Source organism: Crinia signifera, chromosome 1 (genome assembly GCF_055691185.1).
Source record: "Crinia signifera chromosome 1, ASM5569118v1, whole genome shotgun sequence".
Lineage (NCBI taxonomy): Eukaryota > Metazoa > Chordata > Amphibia > Anura > Myobatrachidae > Crinia > Crinia signifera.
The window spans coordinates 215,678,548-215,698,865 of NC_139217.1; the positions used below are offsets into that span (position 1 = coordinate 215,678,548).

General features: G+C 42.2%; 1 protein-coding gene across 1 annotated transcript in view; it reads right to left on the reverse strand.

Moving 5' to 3' along the window:
- Positions 1-964: 964 nt before the first annotated feature.
- LOC146064682 (uncharacterized) overlaps positions 965-20,318 on the reverse strand; it is a 337,031-nt gene continuing 317,677 nt past the window's right edge. The window contains exons 13-14 of the mRNA XM_083178470.1: positions 3,342-3,432; positions 965-1,651 (exon numbers count right to left, since the gene is read on the reverse strand). Coding sequence (XP_083034596.1) covers positions 1,566-1,651; positions 3,342-3,432 — 177 coding nt within the window. The 3' untranslated portion in view covers positions 965-1,565. The remainder of the gene's footprint in view (positions 1,652-3,341; positions 3,433-20,318) is intronic.

A 20,318-nucleotide genomic window follows, 5' to 3' on the forward strand; every position in this document is an offset into this window, starting at 1 on the left:
ATCAGGACTCACTCCACTTGGTCCTTCTTGGGCGATGTGCTGTCATACTTTTGTAAAATTTTACAGTTTGACACTTTAGAGTTTGCCGATATGGCTTTTGGGTGTATTGTTCTTAGTGCAGCTGGGTAGTGTCTCCGCCTGTAAGGGGACTGCTTTAGGACATCCCAATGTTCCAGCCTTGGCTGAAGGAAAAAACTGGATTTTTGTCTCGCCTGTTAAATCCCTTTTTCTGAAGCCATGATAAAACACTGGGCGCTTACCACTACTGCTCCAGTCCGCTGGAAGGTTAACTAAATTTACTTCAGTCACTGGATTTTATTCTCCCTTTCTGCCTGTCCAGTTTTTGTTGTGGATGTGTTCTCTGCTTTTTCCTTTCATGTGTTTGGCTTAAGTAACTGGTTTGAACTGGCCTGGGGCATGCTGGATATAGGGAAGCACTCTCTCTGCACTCAAGAAGTTAACTCCTTGGTGCCCGGTCTGCACCGGAGAATATCCCAATGTTCCAGTGTTCCCTCATGGCTTCAGATAAACAGATTTAACAGGTAAGTCAAAAATCCCATTTTTTTGAACTGAGAATAAATACCACCTTCCTGTGAAAAACATGCAGAAGATTACGACTTAATACCTTAATACCCAGGTTTCAAAAATGGGTGGTAATCTGAGCAGCTTTGTGTGTGAGGAATAAAAGGTATTGAGTTATTGCATGCAATTTAGTGTAACCTGAAACTCTCCATTTCTGAATCAATAACAAACTGTGCAAAACTCATAAGAATAATTAATATCTCAACCAATGCTACTCTTTAACTTGCAATGCGACTTAGATGTATTAGGCCAAAAAATAATACAAAACACTAGCAAAGTCGCATGGAACCTGCCAGATCAATCCCGCAAGGCCTCTCCTACAGAATACAGATGTTAGGTCGAAAGTTCATAGGTCATCAAAAAACAAAAGGACAATATATGGTAATGGTCAACACATGAACAGTTTAATATGAGGGTTTTTGGGATTTCTTTTTTGAACTTTACCATCCATGTGGACTTTGATTAGCAATGGTAAATTATTGCTTGAAGCATGTCTAGCAAATTGGTACACTAAATTGGGGTCCATGTTATCAAGCTCCGTTTGTGAATGGGGCAAGTGAGCGGCTCACACGCACGTACGTCCCATTCGCACAGTTCGGCATGATGAAATGGAAGGCTCTGGAGCTCCAATGGGATGAACAACTATGGCTCCATCTGTATGTTGCAAAAATGTGTTATAATGTGCCACAACTGAATTTTAGGTACGGTATATAACATGTACGATCCTTATGGTATACCCTTTTTTTACTTAAGGTATAAAAACAACTATTTTTTTTAAAGTAACATACAATCATTACGTTAATACCGAGCAACTAAATAAAATCATGCAAAGGAGCATGATTGTATGATGAGCATGATGTAACATATAAATTCCAAAACATTAATTTTACACAACATACATTGTTTAGTATTAACAATAAACTGAACTTTTTGTGAACAAAATTGGTCAAATCTGTGTATAAAGGAATAACATATGTTCTTTTTCATGGTGTCTCGACAGGCAGAGAGATGATGGTGAAAGAAAGCAGAGCTTCATTGTTCTCTAGGTTCGTTATACTGTGCGCATTACCTGGAGGTAAAAAAGAAAGTTTACACTGCTGTACAAGACTTGTACCTTGCAATGATCTTTAGCTTAAATATAAAATGCTACTGTAGCTTTCAATTAAAGCAGACTCCCACACAATTTGTTGAATTGTTCTATTCTGCATATAAACTCCTCCCTGCCCCACCCCCAGCTAAACAATAATACATTTCATGACTGACAGTCTTCACAACTCTCAATGGTACGAATGCTCAGCATACTAACAGGATTGGCATAGACCAAGAGCAAAGGTGGGCAGTCTAACGTATTGGTAGTCTTCAACCTGCGCCCAATACACAGGTTGCAGACCTCTAATATATTCCCTACTTGTGTTGCTGAAGACTGGAGAGTTCACAGGCAGACCGTAAGACTAATCAACATGTGGTGTATGGAAGCATAGTCGCCAGGAACGGGTCCGGAGAAGGCAAGCAATTTGCTATCAGTTCAAGGGAAAGACATATTTGGAACAAGAAAATGAAGATTTGAGGCCAATACTCTGGACCTGAATAGTGCATAGATACTTCATATGACATAATGTTTGGCACAATTATACCATGAAATTCTAAACAAAACGGGAAAATGGGAACGGCTGCAGCTACCAGGGAAAGGAGTCACAGATGTCTGCAAAACTGCCAGGGAGAGGGAGCATTTGCCAGCCACACAGATGCTGGTCAGAAGAGAAGCAGAGACCGGTACCACGCTGGCCACAGATTTGCAGCCCAGGTAGAGCCAGCTCTGCTACAAACCCCAAAATGAGGGTAGGTTCTGGTGTAATATGACACAGTTAATCAAAATACCAATAAATAGAGACAAAAAGGGATCAATTCACAAAATATAGTGCTAATGCAAACAATTGCACTATTAAGGTATAACTTCTAAAATCTTTTTTTTTTTTTTTATTAATAAGATAGGTCCAAGGCAAGCAAAGTTCACTATGCTAAACTGTATGGAAGCAGGGAGAGAAGACTGCTTTTAAGGTCCAAACAAGCAAGGATTTGACATTTAAGTCCCCCATCCATTAGAGCAGGGTATCACATTTGGTACATTAAATCCGGTACCCCGCCAGCTCACAGATGGCTGGACCGCATATGATACATCATTATGACAGCACAATCCGATACTTGTGGCAGCCCAGTGAGATCTGCATTTATGATGAGCAACTCACATCACATGAAAAGTGCCCATATCCCACTAATGGATGGGGGCCTTTACAAAGTAAGTGGCACCTAAAAAAATACCTTAATATATTTGATTTGAACAGCACTATCTACTCTATGTGACAGGTGTGTTTGCTTTCTGATATGGTACTTCTAGCATAGTCTGGTATGTATCTAAACACTGACACAGAGTAGACAGTACTAGAAACACCACAGCAGAGAGCGACACCGCAGGCAAGAAATGCAGAAATTCAAGGCTTTAAAATGTGCAGGGTACAAGAACGAACGAAAACTAAGTACAATAGAAATAATTGGAAAAACCCCAGGATGGCTGCGACCTAACAAGGATGTAAAAACTGATGGAATTACAGATGACCTTCACATATTTGTCTCCAAGCCAGCTGATTTAGATTGTACCTAGGCCTAGAGACTGGTGTACATATATGTACACATATACAAACTATTATATTGACCACATCAATTTTCTTTTTAATTTGAGGACTCAAAATAAATGTACCTACCTCGAGGAACAAAAAATAAATCTCCCGTTTTCAAGGTGTAATCTGACTTGTGAAGAGTTAGTTTCACCAGGCCATTGGCAATACAGTAAGTCTAAAAAAATTAGATAATTATTTTTAATGGAATTTGTTTTATAAATTAGGACAAAATATTTTAACTATTCAAGGCAAGAGCAGAATCTATTGAAAAAAAGCACAATAAACTATTGGTATTAAATAAAGACAGTATTAAATAAGCTACAGTATGCAATTGTAAAGATGGTACGTGAAAACAAACAACAATATAAAAAAGTATGTTTTATTGGGGACACTACATAACCATGCAGCATAGAGGCAGTTGTAGATTTGGAGTCAATTCAACACACTAAATACTGTGATCATTAAACAAACACGGGTTGCAATAATGTTTCTGGCTTCAAGATCAGGTGTTCAAGAAATAAAATACAGTTTAGTTCATACTTTATCCTGCCAAAAACAACCTTTTATGCTTTACATATTGGGGATAATTCACCATGAAACACTGAACAGCGAAAATCTCTATATACTATACCATGTATACTCAAACTATTTAGCTCTGAAACCCCATTAGACAATACAAATAATTACAGAACCCCAGCAAGTTACTGCAGGAGGTTATCACATCACACGTGTAGTCAGCAGACAGCACATGCATGGCAGCATTGTGGAGGCACAAAATGATGTGAAAAGTCTAAACTATCAGGCAATTCAACAGCTTTTCCTAGACTTCTTGAATCACTGACTGAGATTAGAAAAGTCATCAGCCTGATGGTCAGCAACATGGAGTCGCGACCCCATACTGAGAAGGTCGGGACCCACTTTGGGGCGAGGACCCACAGTTTGAGAACCGCTGCACTATACAAAAAGGATAAAATCCTTTACTAGTATATTATCCAACAAATGTAAATAAAAAGAAGAAAGTAGAACCACAGGTGCAGCTACAGCTGCTGTATAAGGGCTGTAAAGATCCCAACCATATATATAAACAAAAAGAAAAGAAATAAACAGCACTTGGGTTAGGAATAATAAAAAATAAACTAGCGCATAAATAAAAATATATGATCATTTATTGTACAATAAATCATATTTTTATTTATGCACTAGTTTATTTTTTTTAGTCAAACCCAAGCGCTGTACATTTCTATTCACATCCAAAATGCGTTGTGTGCACGCCATGGACTAATTGTACATTTGACCTCACCATTTAAGGCAAAGCTGGTTGGTGTGTTGTAGAAATTTCCTCTCAACACTTGGGGTGAGATTTAACCCCTTCCTGACACAGCCAGTTTTTGCGTTCCTGACAGAGCCATTTTTTTCAAATCTGACATGTTTCACTTAAGTGGGGATAACTTTTTTTTGCTTTTACTTATCCCAGTGATTTTGAGATTGTTTTCTCGTGACACATTGTACTTCAAATTAGTGGTAAATTTGGGTCGATACAGTCTGTGTTTTTTTGTGAAAAATACCAAAATGTCGTGAAAAAATGGAAAATTTTGCAATTTGCAAAATGTCACATTTTCTGCTTGTGAGACAAATAAACATACCACTCAAAATAGTTAATAACTAACAAAGACCATATGTCTACTTTATGTTGCAATCATTATTTCAACCTCCTTTTCATTTTTTTGGACACTAGGAGGCTTCAAATATGAATAGCAAATTCTCAAATTTTCAAGAAAATTTCAAACACTGATTTTTTTAGGGACCAGTTCAGTTCTGATGTGACTTTGAGGGACTTGTATGTGAGACACCCCCATAAATGATGCCATTTCAAAAACTGCACCCCTCACAGTATTCAAAACAGCATTTTGGAAGTTTGTTAACCCTTTATGTGTTTCACAGGAATTAAAACAAAGTGTCGGTGAAATTTCAAAATTTTTTTTTTTTTTGCAGAGTTTCAATTTTAATACATTTTTCTAACGAATACAGTAGATTTTACTAGAGAAATGTGACTAAAAATTGATTCCCCCAATTCTTTTGTTTTCATAAATATCCTATATGTGGCCCTAGTGTGCACGTTGACCAAACCACAGGCTTCATAATAGAAGGAGCACCTACTTGATTTTGGAGCCTCCTTTTTATGAGATTTTTTTTTAGGCACCATGTAGGTTTCTAGGCACCATAAGTGCTAAAAGTTAGGAACCTCCCCCACAAGTCACCCCATTTTGCAAACTACACCCTTCAGGGAATTCATTTAGGGGTATAGTGTACATTTCAAACCCCCAGGGGTTTCACCAATTTTGATACAACTGGACTGTGAAAATGAAAAAATTTAATTTTTCATTTTCACAGCTCAGTTGTATCAAAATTGGTGAAACCCCTGGGGGTTTGAAATGTACACTATACCCCCTGATGAATTCCCTGAAGGGTGTAGTTTGCAAAATGGGGTCACTTGTGGGGGGTTCCACTGTATGGGTGCTTCAGGGGTCATTCAAACAGAATCTGTGCTGCAAAATCCAAAAATCACTCCTTCCCTTCTGAGTCCTGCCATGCACCCAACTGGTATTTTTTGGTCACATGTGAGGCATTGCCATACTCGGGAGAAATTGGGGCACAGATTTTGGGGTGCTTTGTCTCCTTCATTCCTTGTGAAAATGAAAAATTTTGAGCCAGATCTGCATTTTTGTGTAAAAAAATTTAATTTTTTACACAAAAATGCAGATCTGGCTCAAAATTTTTCATTTTCACAAGAAACGAAGGAGACAAAGCACCCCAAAATCTGTGCCCCAATTTCTCCCGAGTATGGCAATGCCTCACATGTGACCAAAAAATACCAGTTGGGTGCATGGCAGGACTCAGAAGGGAAGGAGTGATATTTGGTGGTGGAATGAATGGTGGGTGCTATGTCGCATTAGCAAGACCCCCGAAGCACCAATACAGTGGAACCCCCCCACATGTGACCCCATTTTGGTCACCAGCTTTGGGAGGGGGGCTGGCGCTGCGGCTGGTGGGGGGGGTGGAAGGGGTGCTGGCGCTGCGGCAGCCGGGTGGGTGGGAGGGAGGGGGGGCTGCCGGGTGGGGGGGGGGGGCTGGCGATCGGTGGTGATCGGTGCTGTACTTAACAGCACCGATCACCACCGATCACTGTGTTACCAAGCGGCTTAGCTGCCGGTAACACAGAAAACGCTGCAATTGGCTGTTTACATTTGAACAGCCAATCGCAGCGATCGCCGCGAGGGGGGGATGTCTGCTGTCAGGGACAGCAGACATCTCCAAACTGTCACCGCGTCTATAGACGCGGTGACAGTTTAAAACCATGACGTATATATACGTCTTCGGTCGGGAAGTACCTCCCGACCATGACGTATATATACGTCATATGTCGGGAATATCTATATATATATATATATATATATGTGTGTGTATATATATATATATATATATATATACACATATATATGTGTATATATATATATATACATATATATATGTGTATATATATATATACATATATACACATACATATATGTGTGTATATATATACACATACACACACACATATATATTTATATATATATATATATTTCAGTACATTTTTTTTTTTTTAACATCTCATACATGCTGCTGCTGCTGCGGCTTGCGGGGGGGGGGGGGGGGTGGGAGGGGGGAAGCGCTGCGTGCGCTGAGGCTGCCTACTGCTGCTGCTGCCGGGGGAGCTGCCGGGTGAGTGCCGGGTGGGTGGGAGGGGGGTGCTGCTCATCGGTGGTGATCGGTGCTGTACTTAACAGCACCGATCACCACCGATCCCTGTGTTACCGAGCGGCTTAGCCGCCGGTAACACAGGAAACGCTGTGAATGGCTGTTCAGATTTGAACAGCCAATCACAGCGATCGCCGACCGGGGGGGGCATCCCTGCCCCCCTGGGCGGCGAGGGGGGATGTCTGCTGTCAGGGACAGCAGACATCTCCAAACTGTCACCGCGTCTATTCCCTCTTCCTGTTGGCCTTCCACCGAGAATCTGTCTTTGATCACCTTTTTTTTCCAACACATCCAACCATAACTCATTTGTTCTCAACACCAATGTTGTGTTGATGGTACTCAAAACTTCATTCCACCCTGGCAGTTTCCCCCCTCTACCATCTCTTTTGTCTCCAACATTTTGAACTCTATTTCTTCTTGGATGTCTCAGTGCTTTCATAAAAACTTAAGATGTCTAAAACTGCAACTATCAACCCCCATCCCCTCCTACTCTCTTGCAGCACACCTTCTCTTTACCACTTATCTTTTACTTTGCCAACACCACGGCCATCAAGTTGGCTGCTTGTCACCCTTGATTCCTCCCACTCCTTTATCCTCTAATACAGTGGTCTCCAACCTTTTTCGGGGCGGGAGCTACTCGCGACAAAATAAACCGCCCGAAGAGCTACTAAATTAAAAAAAAAAATAAAATCTGCATAATATCCAAGAAAATGCCCTTTACACATTATGCCACACAACGTAATGCCCCTGACACCTTATGCCACACACTGCAATGTCCAATATGTCACAAACATACCTCCCAACACGAGGCAGAGGAGACACGCGACCAAAATTAGAGGGTTCACCTACTACCGTGGAACTCCTGCGAGGCTACATCCCCCATTTTTTCCAATATGAGGGCATGGTCAGCTCTCTAAGAGCTGTAGCCACATGTGGTGCGGCCATGGAAAATGGAGATGTGATACACATATGTCCCCAATAGTACAGTGCCAGATACACATGACCCCAATAGTGCAGTCTGTGATGCCCATTATATCTATGCCGCATACTGTGATGCCCATTATACATATGCCGCACACCGTGATGCCCATTATACATATGCCCCACATCGTGATGCTCCATTATACATATGCCCCACATCGTGATGCCCATTATACATATGTAATGAATATTAGGTAATATGCGCTCAAGTTTATCATTAGCGTAGGTCCTATAGGTATGGAGAGGTATGTGTATGGTCTTAAAGGGGCTGCAGTCTATCAGGTGTGTCCTGGACACCCTGTGAGGTACTATGAGAAAGAAATGGATAGACTGCGCTCACCTGTGATGCGCTTATGATGAATATACAAATATAGTGTGTAGATGTAAGCAAAAGAAGAGAGTAAGATGGTAAGTGGGTAAAAATTTATGAATTTATTAAATAAAAATGAAGTCGCAGTGGGAGAATGTGTGGAGTCCTGGTGATGCAGGAATAGGCCAGCGGGGTATCACTCCACTAGGCCTATTGTTTAGGTGTAAGAGTGACCTAGGTAGGACTCTTTAACCATAGGTCCCTTAATAGGAACCTATGTACCTATGTGGGTGACCGCAGCGGTGTGTATGGGCAAGGGGATGGGGGATAACGTGGATACAATGTCCAAGTGCACAGTATTGCGGGGTGCAATTGTCCTGTGGTACTGTGTCAAAGTCTCGTATTAGTGGTGTTACTGCAGGATAGGAACGAATAAGGATGTTGTCCAAAACTGTGTGCCAGGAAAAATGACCGGGGTGGAGGACAGTGAGCGGCGTCCCGCTTTGTACTCTTACCGGATCCTTGTAGGAGAAGTTCTGCCGCCTCTATGGAGCTGTTGTCGATGGCGTGGGTGGATGCACAGCCATGCGCCGGCACCCGGCTCCACAGTGTCTGTCGCTCGTGACTTCCGGGTTCCGCTCTCGCGAGAGCACGGTTCCCTTGGAAACGATAGACAGCGTACTGCTGACTCGTACTCCCGGCTGGGAGGAGGCTGTGGTAGAAGGGGGTGGATTACGTAGATTTGATGTTTGCTGAAGTCTGAGGCTGAAGTCTGTGGGTGATCCCAACGCGTTTCAACCACTAGGGCCTTTGTCAAAGGCCCTAGTGGTTGAAACGCGTTGCAACACCCACAGACTTCAGCCTCAGAATTCAGCAAACATCAAATCTACGTAATCCACCCCCTTCTACCACAGCCTCCTCCCAGCCGGGAGTACGAGCCAGCAGTACGCTGTCTATCATTTCCAAGGGAACCGTGCTCTCGCGAGAGCGGAACCCGGAAGTCACGAGCGACAGACACTGTGGAGCCGGGTGCCGGCGCATGGCTGTGCATCCACCCACGCCATCGACAACAGCTCCCTAGAGGCGGCAGAACTTCTCCTACAAGGATCCGGTAAGAGTACAAAGCGGGACGCCGCTCACTGTCCTCCACCCCGGTCATTTTTCCTGGCACACAGTTTTGGACAACATCCTTATTCGTTCCTATCCTGCAGTAACACCACTAATACGAGACTTTGACACAGTACCACAGGACAATTGCACCCCGCAATACTGTGCACTTGGACATTGTATCCACGTTATCCCCCATCCCCTTGCCCATACACACCGCTGCGGTCACCCACATAGGTACATAGGTTCCTATTAAGGGACCTATGGTTAAAGAGTCCTACCTAGGTCACTCTTACACCTAAACAATAGGCCTAGTGGAGTGATACCCCGCTGGCCTATTCCTGCATCACCAGGACTCCACACATTCTCCCACTGCGACTTCATTTTTATTTAATAAATTCATTAATTTTTACCCATTATACATATACCCCACATCGTGATGCTCCATTATACATATGCCCCACATTAAGCTCCATAATACATATGCCCCACACACCGTGAGGCTCCATTATACATATGCCACACACAGAGATGCACCATTATACATATGCCCCACACACCGTGAGGCTCCATTATACATATGCCACACACAGAGATGCACCATTATACATATGCCACACAATGTGATGCTCCATTATACAAATGCCCCACAGCGTGATGCTCCATAATACATATGCCCCACTGTGATGCTCCATTATACATATGCCACACAATGTGATGCTCCATTATACATATGCCCCACTGTGATGCTCCATAATACATATGCCTCACTGTGATGCTCCATTATACATATGCCCCACTGTGATGCTCCATTATACAAATAAAATTTCTATAGGAAAAAAGTTTTCTTGCAGACCGTAAAATTGGAAATATACCAATTCACAATCTGCAAAAACCCCCAGCGTTCAAATTTAAAAAGAATTAATATGTTTAGAGATATCCAATAAGGGACAGCTGCTGCAAATCACACCTGTGGGTTTGCCTATACCCACAAAGGTATAATAGTAAAAAGAGCTACTGAACCCAATTTATTGTATATATACTCTAAAATAGAGGAAATGACCAACGTGCAGTGAATGACACGGACACACTGCTTAAAAAAGTATAAATTTAATATATTATATCAAATAATACATAAAACATTAAGGGAAATAATCAGGAACACAAAAATTACATATATAAGGAAAATAAAAAACACATTAAATATATGACACTCTATTAAAAATCTTTCATAGGATAAATATATCGGCTGGGTGGTTGTAGCCTGATAGATAGTAGTCCTTAAATAGGGCTAGAAATGGACGTTCGTTAAATCGGAGGCACTCCGCTGTTAATAAGCCACATAAAGAATAATGCGATTTGTTAGATGGTTTTTTTGCGTCTCAGAAATGCTGTTAGTAGGAATTGGTTGATATGAATAATAGAATAAATGTCCGATGAAAAGTTATTGTTTGGTAGGGTGAAATGAAATGAATAAAGGTAACAGTCACTCTGGCGTATAAGTAGCACGTACTATAGCAAACAGATGGTTGATTTTGCGTATAGCAAGCAGTAGGTATGCAGCAGTGATGGTATGCAGTGATTGGAAACAGGGGGTTAATGGTTTTATCTCACCCACAGATAGTGCTTGCCAAGTCTGATGGTTGCTCCGTTCCCCGTAAGGAGGAAGATGTTAGTGGCCGGTAGTTGTCCTCTGTGGGTCGCCAGATGCACTGGCGCCGGCGGGTGGTGTTGCTCTCCTGAAAGGACGGAGCGTCCTAATGCTCAGACGGCGATACTGCTGCTGACGATGTTTGCGATGTTCTTCCGTGTAGCGCTAAAAGGCTGTGTACACAGCGGGACAATGAGTGGCGGCGGGCGGCTCCAAACGTCTCAGTGGTATGACGTCAACGCGTTTCGTCTCCTACGTGGTATTGGAGACTTTTTCAAGACGGAAAAAAGTCTCCAATACCACGTAGGAGACGAAACGCGTTGACGTCATACCACTGAGACGTTTGGAGCCGCCCGCCGGCACTCATTGTCCCGCTGTGTACACAGCCTTTTAGCGCTACACGGAAGAACAGCGCAAACATCGTCAGCAGCAGTATCGCCGTCTGAGCATTAGGACGCTCCGTCCTTTCAGGAGAGCAACACCACCCGCCGGCGCCAGTGCATCTGGCGACCCACAGAGGACAACTACCGGCCACTAACATCTTCCTCCTTACGGGGAACGGAGCAACCATCAGACTTGGCAAGCACTATCTGTGGGTGAGATAAAACCATTAACCCCCTGTTTCCAATCACTGCATACCATCACTGCTGCATACCTACTGCTTGCTATACGCAAAATCAACCATCTGTTTGCTATAGTACGTGCTACTTATACGCCAGAGTGACTGTTACCTTTATTCATTTCATTTCACCCTACCAAACAATAACTTTTCATCGGACATTTATTCTATTATTCATATCAACCAATTCCTACTAACAGCATTTCTGAGACGCAAAAAAACCATCTAAAAAATCGCATTATTCTTTATGTGGCTTATTAACAGCGGAGTGCCTCCGATTTAACGAACGTCCATTTCTAGCCCTATTTAAGGACTACTATCTATCAGGCTACAACCACCCAGCCGATATATTTATCCTATGAAAGATTTTTAATAGAGTGTCATATATTTAATGTGTTTTTTATTTTCCTTATATATGTAATTTTTGTGTTCCTGATTATTTCCCTTAATGTTTTATGTATTATTTGATATAATATATTAAATTTATACTTTTTTAAGCAGTGTGTCCGTATCATTCACTGCACGTTGGTCATTTCCTCTATTTTAGAGTATATATACAATAAATTGGGTTCAGCAGCGCAATACATACCAATCACTGTTCCATTATACAAATGCCCCACAGCGTGATGCTCCATAATACATATGCCCCACTGTGATGCTCCATTATACATATGCCCCACTGTGATGCTCCATTATACATATGCCCCACTGTGATGCTCCATTATACATATGCCCCACTGTGATGCTCCATAATACATATGCCCCACTGTGATGCTCCATTATACATATGCCCCACTGTGATGCTCCATTATACAAATGCCCCACAGCGTGATGCTCCATAATACATATGCCCCACTGTGATGCTCCATTATACATATGCCCCACTGTGATGCTCCATTATACATATGCCACACAATGTGATGCTCCATTATACATATGCCCCACATCGTGATGCTCCATTATACATCTGCCACACACTGTGATGTCCATTATACATATTCCCCACTGTGATGCTCCATTATACATGTGCCCCACTGTGATGCTCCATTATACATGTGCCCCACTGTGATGCTCCATAATACATATGTCCCACACACTGTGCGCACACAGTTTTCATTTTTTTTTTACCTAATGTAAGTCTGAGCAGAGGCTGTGGCACAGGACCTGAGCAGAGGCTGCAACATCAATCACGCTGAGCAGAGGCTGTGGCGTCGATGAGAAAGTGTGCTGGGGACGTCAGGAGGACGCGGCATGAAGTCACTTTCAGACCTCCTGCCGCCAAGTGAGGATGGAAACGCTACGCGGCAGGAGGTCACTTCCGCCACGTCAGGACCACAAAAGCAGCATTAAAACACTTTCTGACCTCCTGCCGTCAAGCAAGGTACCGCTATGCGGCAGGAGGTCACTGAAACAGCCCCGAGCTACTGTAAAAGTCCCGGCGAGCTACCCGTCGCTCGCGAGCGACGGGTTGGCGAACCCTGCTCTAATACATACTCATTTACAACTATGTAATTTCCACAATATCTTTAGAATATAACCTTTTTTCCCCTGAGTTAATCTTCCTAAATATCTTATTCATGCACTTGTTATATACTACATGTAATACAGTAATAGTGTTCCTTCCTCGCTCATGACTATATAATGATCTCTTACATTTTTCCTCAGTACTGCAGTATAGCTAGTCTTCCTATCATGTCGATAGTCTGCAATCTCTTCCCAGTTTACTCCTTCACTGGCCCTGTTCCCCTACAGAAAGACTATGCTCCTCACTTTAAAATTCAGAACACAGTACTTAATTACACAACAATTTACTACACTCCTAACCTCATCACACCTTCTTCATTTTTCTCTTTATTATTCATCTTTAATGATGCCTCTGGAATGGGTAGTAAATCTCCCTTTGCATCCAAATTGTGTCCTGTGCTGCTACTAAATAATTCATTCCCTTGCAATATATAGCCTGCAATGTTTCAAAAATGTCCTGAAAATTCATCTCTTCATTAAAGCTCATTTGCTCTTGCCACGCTCTTAACTCTTTGCTTTCACTTCATCTCTTCTCTGTCCACTGCTCACTTAGGGCCTTATTCTAGTTCACTCTGACAAAATCCTTCTTAGATGGAGAAAACCATGTGCACTGCAGGTGAGGCAGATGTAACTTGTGCAGAGAGAATTCGATTTGGGTGGGGTTTTACTTCAAAGAGATCTATATTGCAGTGTAAAAATAAAGCAGCCAGTAATTTTCCTGCACAAAAATAAAATAACTCATTACTTATGCCTTCACTATATTACCCCAGGTGAAGGCATTAGTAATTCCAACTCCCTTTGTTGATGTGTCGAATTCTCTCTGCACATTTTACCTCTGCCCCCCTGCAGTGCACATGGTTTTGTCCATCTAAGAAGGATTTTGTCAGAAAGAGTAAACTAGAATAAGGCCCTTACTTCCCTGTCACTTAGGGCCTTATTCTGGTTGGTGCGGCCGGATCCGAATATGCGGCCAGGACCGAGCGTCCTAAACCCCGCCTTTCGTACGGATCGCTGACTGTATGGAGCACGAGTGGATTTCTCAGGTATACACCTCCCCCATCTCTGGGAACCTCCCCCATCATTCGATGGTCGCAGTGGTCAGGCAGCACCCACGTGCTCAGACCACTCGGGCATTTCTCCGTACAAAAGCAGGGATCTGGGCGGGCAGCTGACATCCGGCAATGTCATATGTCCGCCCCTACACGTGCGTCACGGCCGCATTACCATACGTACGCCCAGCGGTTTCATAGGAACGCCCATGAAACGGGGGGTGTACACATATGGTAATGAGCCCAAACAGCCCTTCACGCCCCTCTCCTCCCCCTGTTCGTAGTGTAAACAATTCATGCGGAATTTGGACGTATGTCCCTTTCGCACATGCGCAGATATGGCTCTGCACATGCGCAAACACAAAACATCGGCGGAACGAACGCACGCGGACATATCCGCACCAACCAGAATAAGGCCCTTAGTCTCTAAACTCTACATAGTTAGGCCCTATAATATAACATAGTAACATAATAATGAAGGCTGAAAATAGAGGTTAGTCAGATTTCAACCTCGAGTTCAACCTATCTAACTTGTAACTACTGTCTTGAGTAAAGTAAGTCAAATCTATAGGATTCCCTTTGTGGCCAAAAATGCATCCAGTTTTGATTTAAATTCATTAACAGTAGTTGCTGTAATCACCCCCATCGGCAATGAGTTCCAGAATTTTACTGCTCTAATGGTGAAGAATCCTCTTTTTAATTCAGTAAGGAATTTATTTTCCTCGAGCCTCAGTACATGCCAGCGTGTCCTAAGCATTGGCCTGTTAGTGAACAAATCATGTCCCAGTTCCATATGATTCCCAATCCTGTATTTGAACATACTAATATCACCTCTCAACCTCTGTTTCTCCAGTGAAACATATTCAGCCTGGTTAACCTATCTTATTCTAGTGATTCGAGTCCTTTTACTAGCTTAATCGCCCTTCTCTGTACCTTTTCCAATTAATTTATGTCTTTTTTAAGGTGCGCTGAACTGAACTGAACACAATATTCCAAGTGTGGTCTCACCAATGCTTTGTAAAGATGCACTATCACATTGGCATCCCTTCCCCTTTTAATGCATGCCAGTGTCTGGTTTGCTTTTGCTGCTGCACTTCAGCAGTGTACATTATTACCCAATATTTCATCTATAAGTCCAAGTCCTCTACAGCAGAATTCCATATAATAACTATATTTAGCCCATAAGTAGCTTGTTAATTTTTGTTCCCATATTTATTTATTATTTATTAACAGTTTCTTATGTATCGCATACATATTCTGCAGTGCTTTACAGAGAATATTTGAACATTCACATCAGTCCCTGCCCCAATGGAGCTTACAATCTATATTCCCTACAACATGTACAGCACACAGACATTCTAGAGTTAATTTGTTGGGAGCCAATTAGCCTACCAGTATATTTTTGGATTGTGGGAGGAAACCCACGCAAGTAAGGGGAGAATATACAAACTTCGCACAGTTAGGGGCATGGTGGGAATCAAACCCATGACCTCAGTGCTGTGAGGCAGTAATGCTAACCATTACACCATCCCCACTGCCATATTGAATTACAATCTTACTGGTTTTGGGCCACAGGAAGGAGATGTACTGTAAATATGGTAGATTCTACAGCTACCAAAGAGAAACACTGGCAGAGAGACAATGTCAAATATCCTGGGCTCCACCAGATCATCCAAGCCAGTGTGTGAACTTGTTGTAGAGTACAATTTGGAAGATTTATATTATTTCTGGAGTCCAGAAAATAGATACAGTATGTGATACTATAATACAGTAATGGAAAAATATATTACCCCAGGTGAAGGCATTAGTAATTCCAACTCCCTTTGTTGATGTGTCAATCCCACTAAAAAAATGTGCGAATAGAGTAACACTAAAGTACTATAGATGGAAAGGTGCTCAATAGTAATAAAGTATATATATCTATACATTATATATATATACAGTAGGAGCAAGTTTCATCTTTGCTCCTTTGGGCGTGGCTAGCCATGGCCAGCCATGGCTATTCTATTGTTCTCAGCTGCAATACAATACGTATTGCAGCTGAGAACAATAGAATAGCCATGGCTGGCCATGGCTAGCCATGGCCAAAGGAGCAAAGATGAAACTTGCTCCTACTGTATATATATATATATAAATAAATAACAAAGGGGGGTTTTGTGGCCTTTTTTCTGCACTAGTGTGGGGGCAGCACTTCTATAGTGCCTCGCTGTTAATAAAGGCACAACAGATACAGATAGAAGCAATAAAAGGAATAGGAGTGCGCCCAAATACAGTTTTTTTCATCACAGAAATTGCACACTGTTAAAAATCTGTATTTATTACAGTTATTAATACATAAAAACTTTCAGTTCAATAATACGGCTTAACATAAATGTTGCCCAATGGTTAGCTTTGGAGTTAGGGGAAGAGATTACGCAGTCATAGTCCAAGAAACAATGAATGGACAGCTATAGGCTCCCATCCAGGAAAGACAAGCAAAATTATATCATTGAGAATTGACCTGGAAATAATTCACTCTGTATCGATTGTTCACATTCACCAAAGAGTGTCTGCGTCTCCGTCCAACATTGAGTGTAATTCCTGGTTGCTATGGAGCCTATTTGATACATCGACAAAAGACCAATGTTCTAATACTATCAGTCCGTTCATAAACGGCATTTCCAATTGTTTTTATGCTGAAAAATCTCGGCTTTTCGATTTATAAGACCTAATTGGATCCAGATCACCCCTGAGGAAGTCCTAACGGACGAAACGCGTAGGGTCGTATCTGTACAAGCTCCACTCTGCTGTTGGATCATTTTGTTGGATCTACTGATTATTGAACTGAAAGTTTTTATGTATTAATAACTGTAATAAATACAGATTTTTAACAGTGTGCAATTTCTGTGGTGAAAAAACTGTATTTGGGCGCACTCCTATTCCTTTTCTTGCTTCTATATATATACAGTTATGCCCAAGTACATCGTGGCTGCGTTGCGCATAAAGTGCGCCATGCAAATCGCGCATGGATCGCGCCTGCTCCTTGCGCTATAGTCCCGTTATAGATCGCGTTATAACGTAACGTAATCTTGTAAATGTAACCTGCACTTACACTCATTGACCACCAGATGTCACTTTTCCCAAACAGTACAGCGCATAAAAATCTCTTCTACAAAACAGTGGCCGCCACGACTTTTCACTACGGATTTTGTCCTTACTTTACGGACAGAGTGTTTGTATTTACTCGCAGAAGCAGCTACGTACGGTCATTAATGTAATTGGTACAGAAGCCATGCTAACCTTTGCTATTGCTGGATGACTACTTAAAACATTATTTGAGGACCTACAGTATCATACTTTACACTACGGATTTTGTCCTTACTTTACGGACAGAGTTATTTTATTTTATTCGCAGCCGCAGTGACGTACTGTATGGTCATGAACTGTATGTGATTGGTGCAGAAGCCATGCTAACCATCTGCTTGTACTATAATCTCAGGCAACAGTGGCCTAACGGGTAGAGGCACAGCTGCACTATGTCAGTATCAGGAGTTCGATCCTCAGTTGGTTACAATATATTTTTATTTTTTAAACGTTCTTTTTTTTTTTTTTTAAACCAATACAGGTACTGTAGTTACAGTAGTTGGTGCTTATCAAATTCTTTCGGACTTTTCCACAAACAAAAATTCACATTGGCAGGCCTCCATGTAACACGATAGTTAATACCCATACATACTGCGCTACAGAGAACGTTTTTTTTCGCAAAATAGATTTAGCTTTTCAGGTAAAATTCCTTGCCTTGAGGACCGTGTTTCGGGATTAAATTCGCTAACCTTTGCTAACCAGCCACTTTTCACTACGGATCTTGTCCTTACTTTATGGACAGAGTGTTTGTACAGTATTTATTCGCAGAAGCAGCTACGTACGGTCATTTATGTAATTGGTACAGAAGCCATGCTAACCTTTGCTATTGCTGGATGACTACTTAAAACATTATTTGAGGACCTACAGTATCATACTTTACACTACGGATTTTGTCCTTACTTTACGGACAGAGTTATTTTATTTTATTCGCAGCCGCAGTGACGTACTGTATGGTCATAAACTGTATGTGATTGGTGCAGAAGCCATGCTAACCATCTGCCTGTACTATAATCTCAGGCAACAGTGGCCTAACATGCTCCGTATGATACTGTAGGTCTTCAAATAATGTTTGAAGTACTGTAGTCATCCAGCAATAGCAAAGGTTACCATGGCTTCTGCACCAATTACATACAGTAAATTACCGTACGTCACTGCGGCTGCGAATAAAATAAAATAACTCTGTCCGTAAAGTAAGGACAAAATCCGTAGTGTAAAGTATAATACTGTAGGTCCTCAAATAATGTTTTAAGTAGTCATCCAGCAATAGCAAAGGTTAGCATGGCTTCTGTACCAATTACATAAATGACCGTACGTAGCTGCTTCTGCGAATAAATACAAACACTCTGTCCGTAAAGTAAGGACAGGATCCGTAGTGAAAAGTGGCTGTTTAGCAAAAATCCGTAGCGTAAAGTCTTAACGTGGAGCATTAGACACCCAGTGGTTAAACTATGTATTGCATGGCGTGGTACATAACGCAGGACATAACGCGATCTGCAACTCGCGAGTCAGAGCCCTCAAAAGCGCGTTGTAAACCACGATGTACTTGGGCATAACTGTATATATATATATATATATATATATATATATATATATTCCATTGACAAAAAACCTTACGGTTTCACATGTCCCATTAAGGCTTCTTACACATGATCTGGCATTTCTGAAACCTGTTGTAACTCTTCCACTCAAACGCCAAAAAGCAATGAAATTCCGATCATTAAGGCTGACGCCTTAATGGACGTGTTCCTTGCGCAATACAGATATGGTACGCCATCACAGCCTGTGGGTAAGTGCAGATTCAGCACTCTCACAGAGTGAGATTGCTGTCACTCACACAATGGTGGAGCTGCTAATTCACAGATTTGTGTGCTCATTGGAATACACACATGCAGTCTATGCAACTGAAGGTCTGAGCAGTTATGTGGCGCACTCATCCTAATAAGTACCTGCAATCATCTAAAACGGTCTATACCTCTGAGTTGCTATAGTGCTCATTCTAGCACCCGCCATCTTTGAAAACCCATGCAATTCCTCATCCCTGCCTGGGGTGTAGCTGTCTGTTGTAGTGCTTCTAGCACAGTGTGGTCTGTATATCAACACTGCAAACCAGACCTATGCTAGAAGCACTACAGCAGACAGCAAAACCCCAGACAGGGTAGAGGATCTGCATGGGTTTTCAAAGATGACGGGTGCTAGAATAAACACTATTACTAGAACTATCCCACTGAGGGTCCAACATCTTTCACACGCACTACAAATATCCATTTCATTTAGTATTCACATGCAGTTACCAGAAACATCTTTCATAATTGCAAAAACTATAATACTCCCAACTACTATGCATCTACACTTTCTTCTCCTACACGCCTTCATGCTGCTCTGTCTTCCCTGATACCTACTGCTGTGTGTATTCCCTCATCTGCATCAATGTGTCTTTCCCCATCTGCGCTGCCCTGTTTTTCCACACAGATGCCACCATTTCCTTCTACCTGTGCCACTGGCTTCACCTCTATTAGTGATACTCTGTCTCCCCCTCCATCCATGCTGCTCTGCCCGCCTCATCCATGACACAGTTTCCTTCCATCTGTACTGCTGTCTCCCCTCTCCATCTGTGCTGCTCTGTTTTCCCTTTATCCCCTTTCATCTGAACCCCCTCCTCCTTCAGTGCTGTCTTTCCTCCAAATGCTCCTCTGTTTCCCAGCCAATCGCATCACTGTCTTACCTTCCCCAATCTGTGCCACTGTTTTCCACCCATCTGCTTCGTTAGTCCCCCATCAGTGCTGCTTAGCCTTCCCACTATCTATGCATTTCTATTCCTCCCCATGCGCACCACATTGCCTCCTCCCCCAATCAGCACCACTTTTACCCCATCCTCTCAGCTCTGTTTACTGCTCAGACC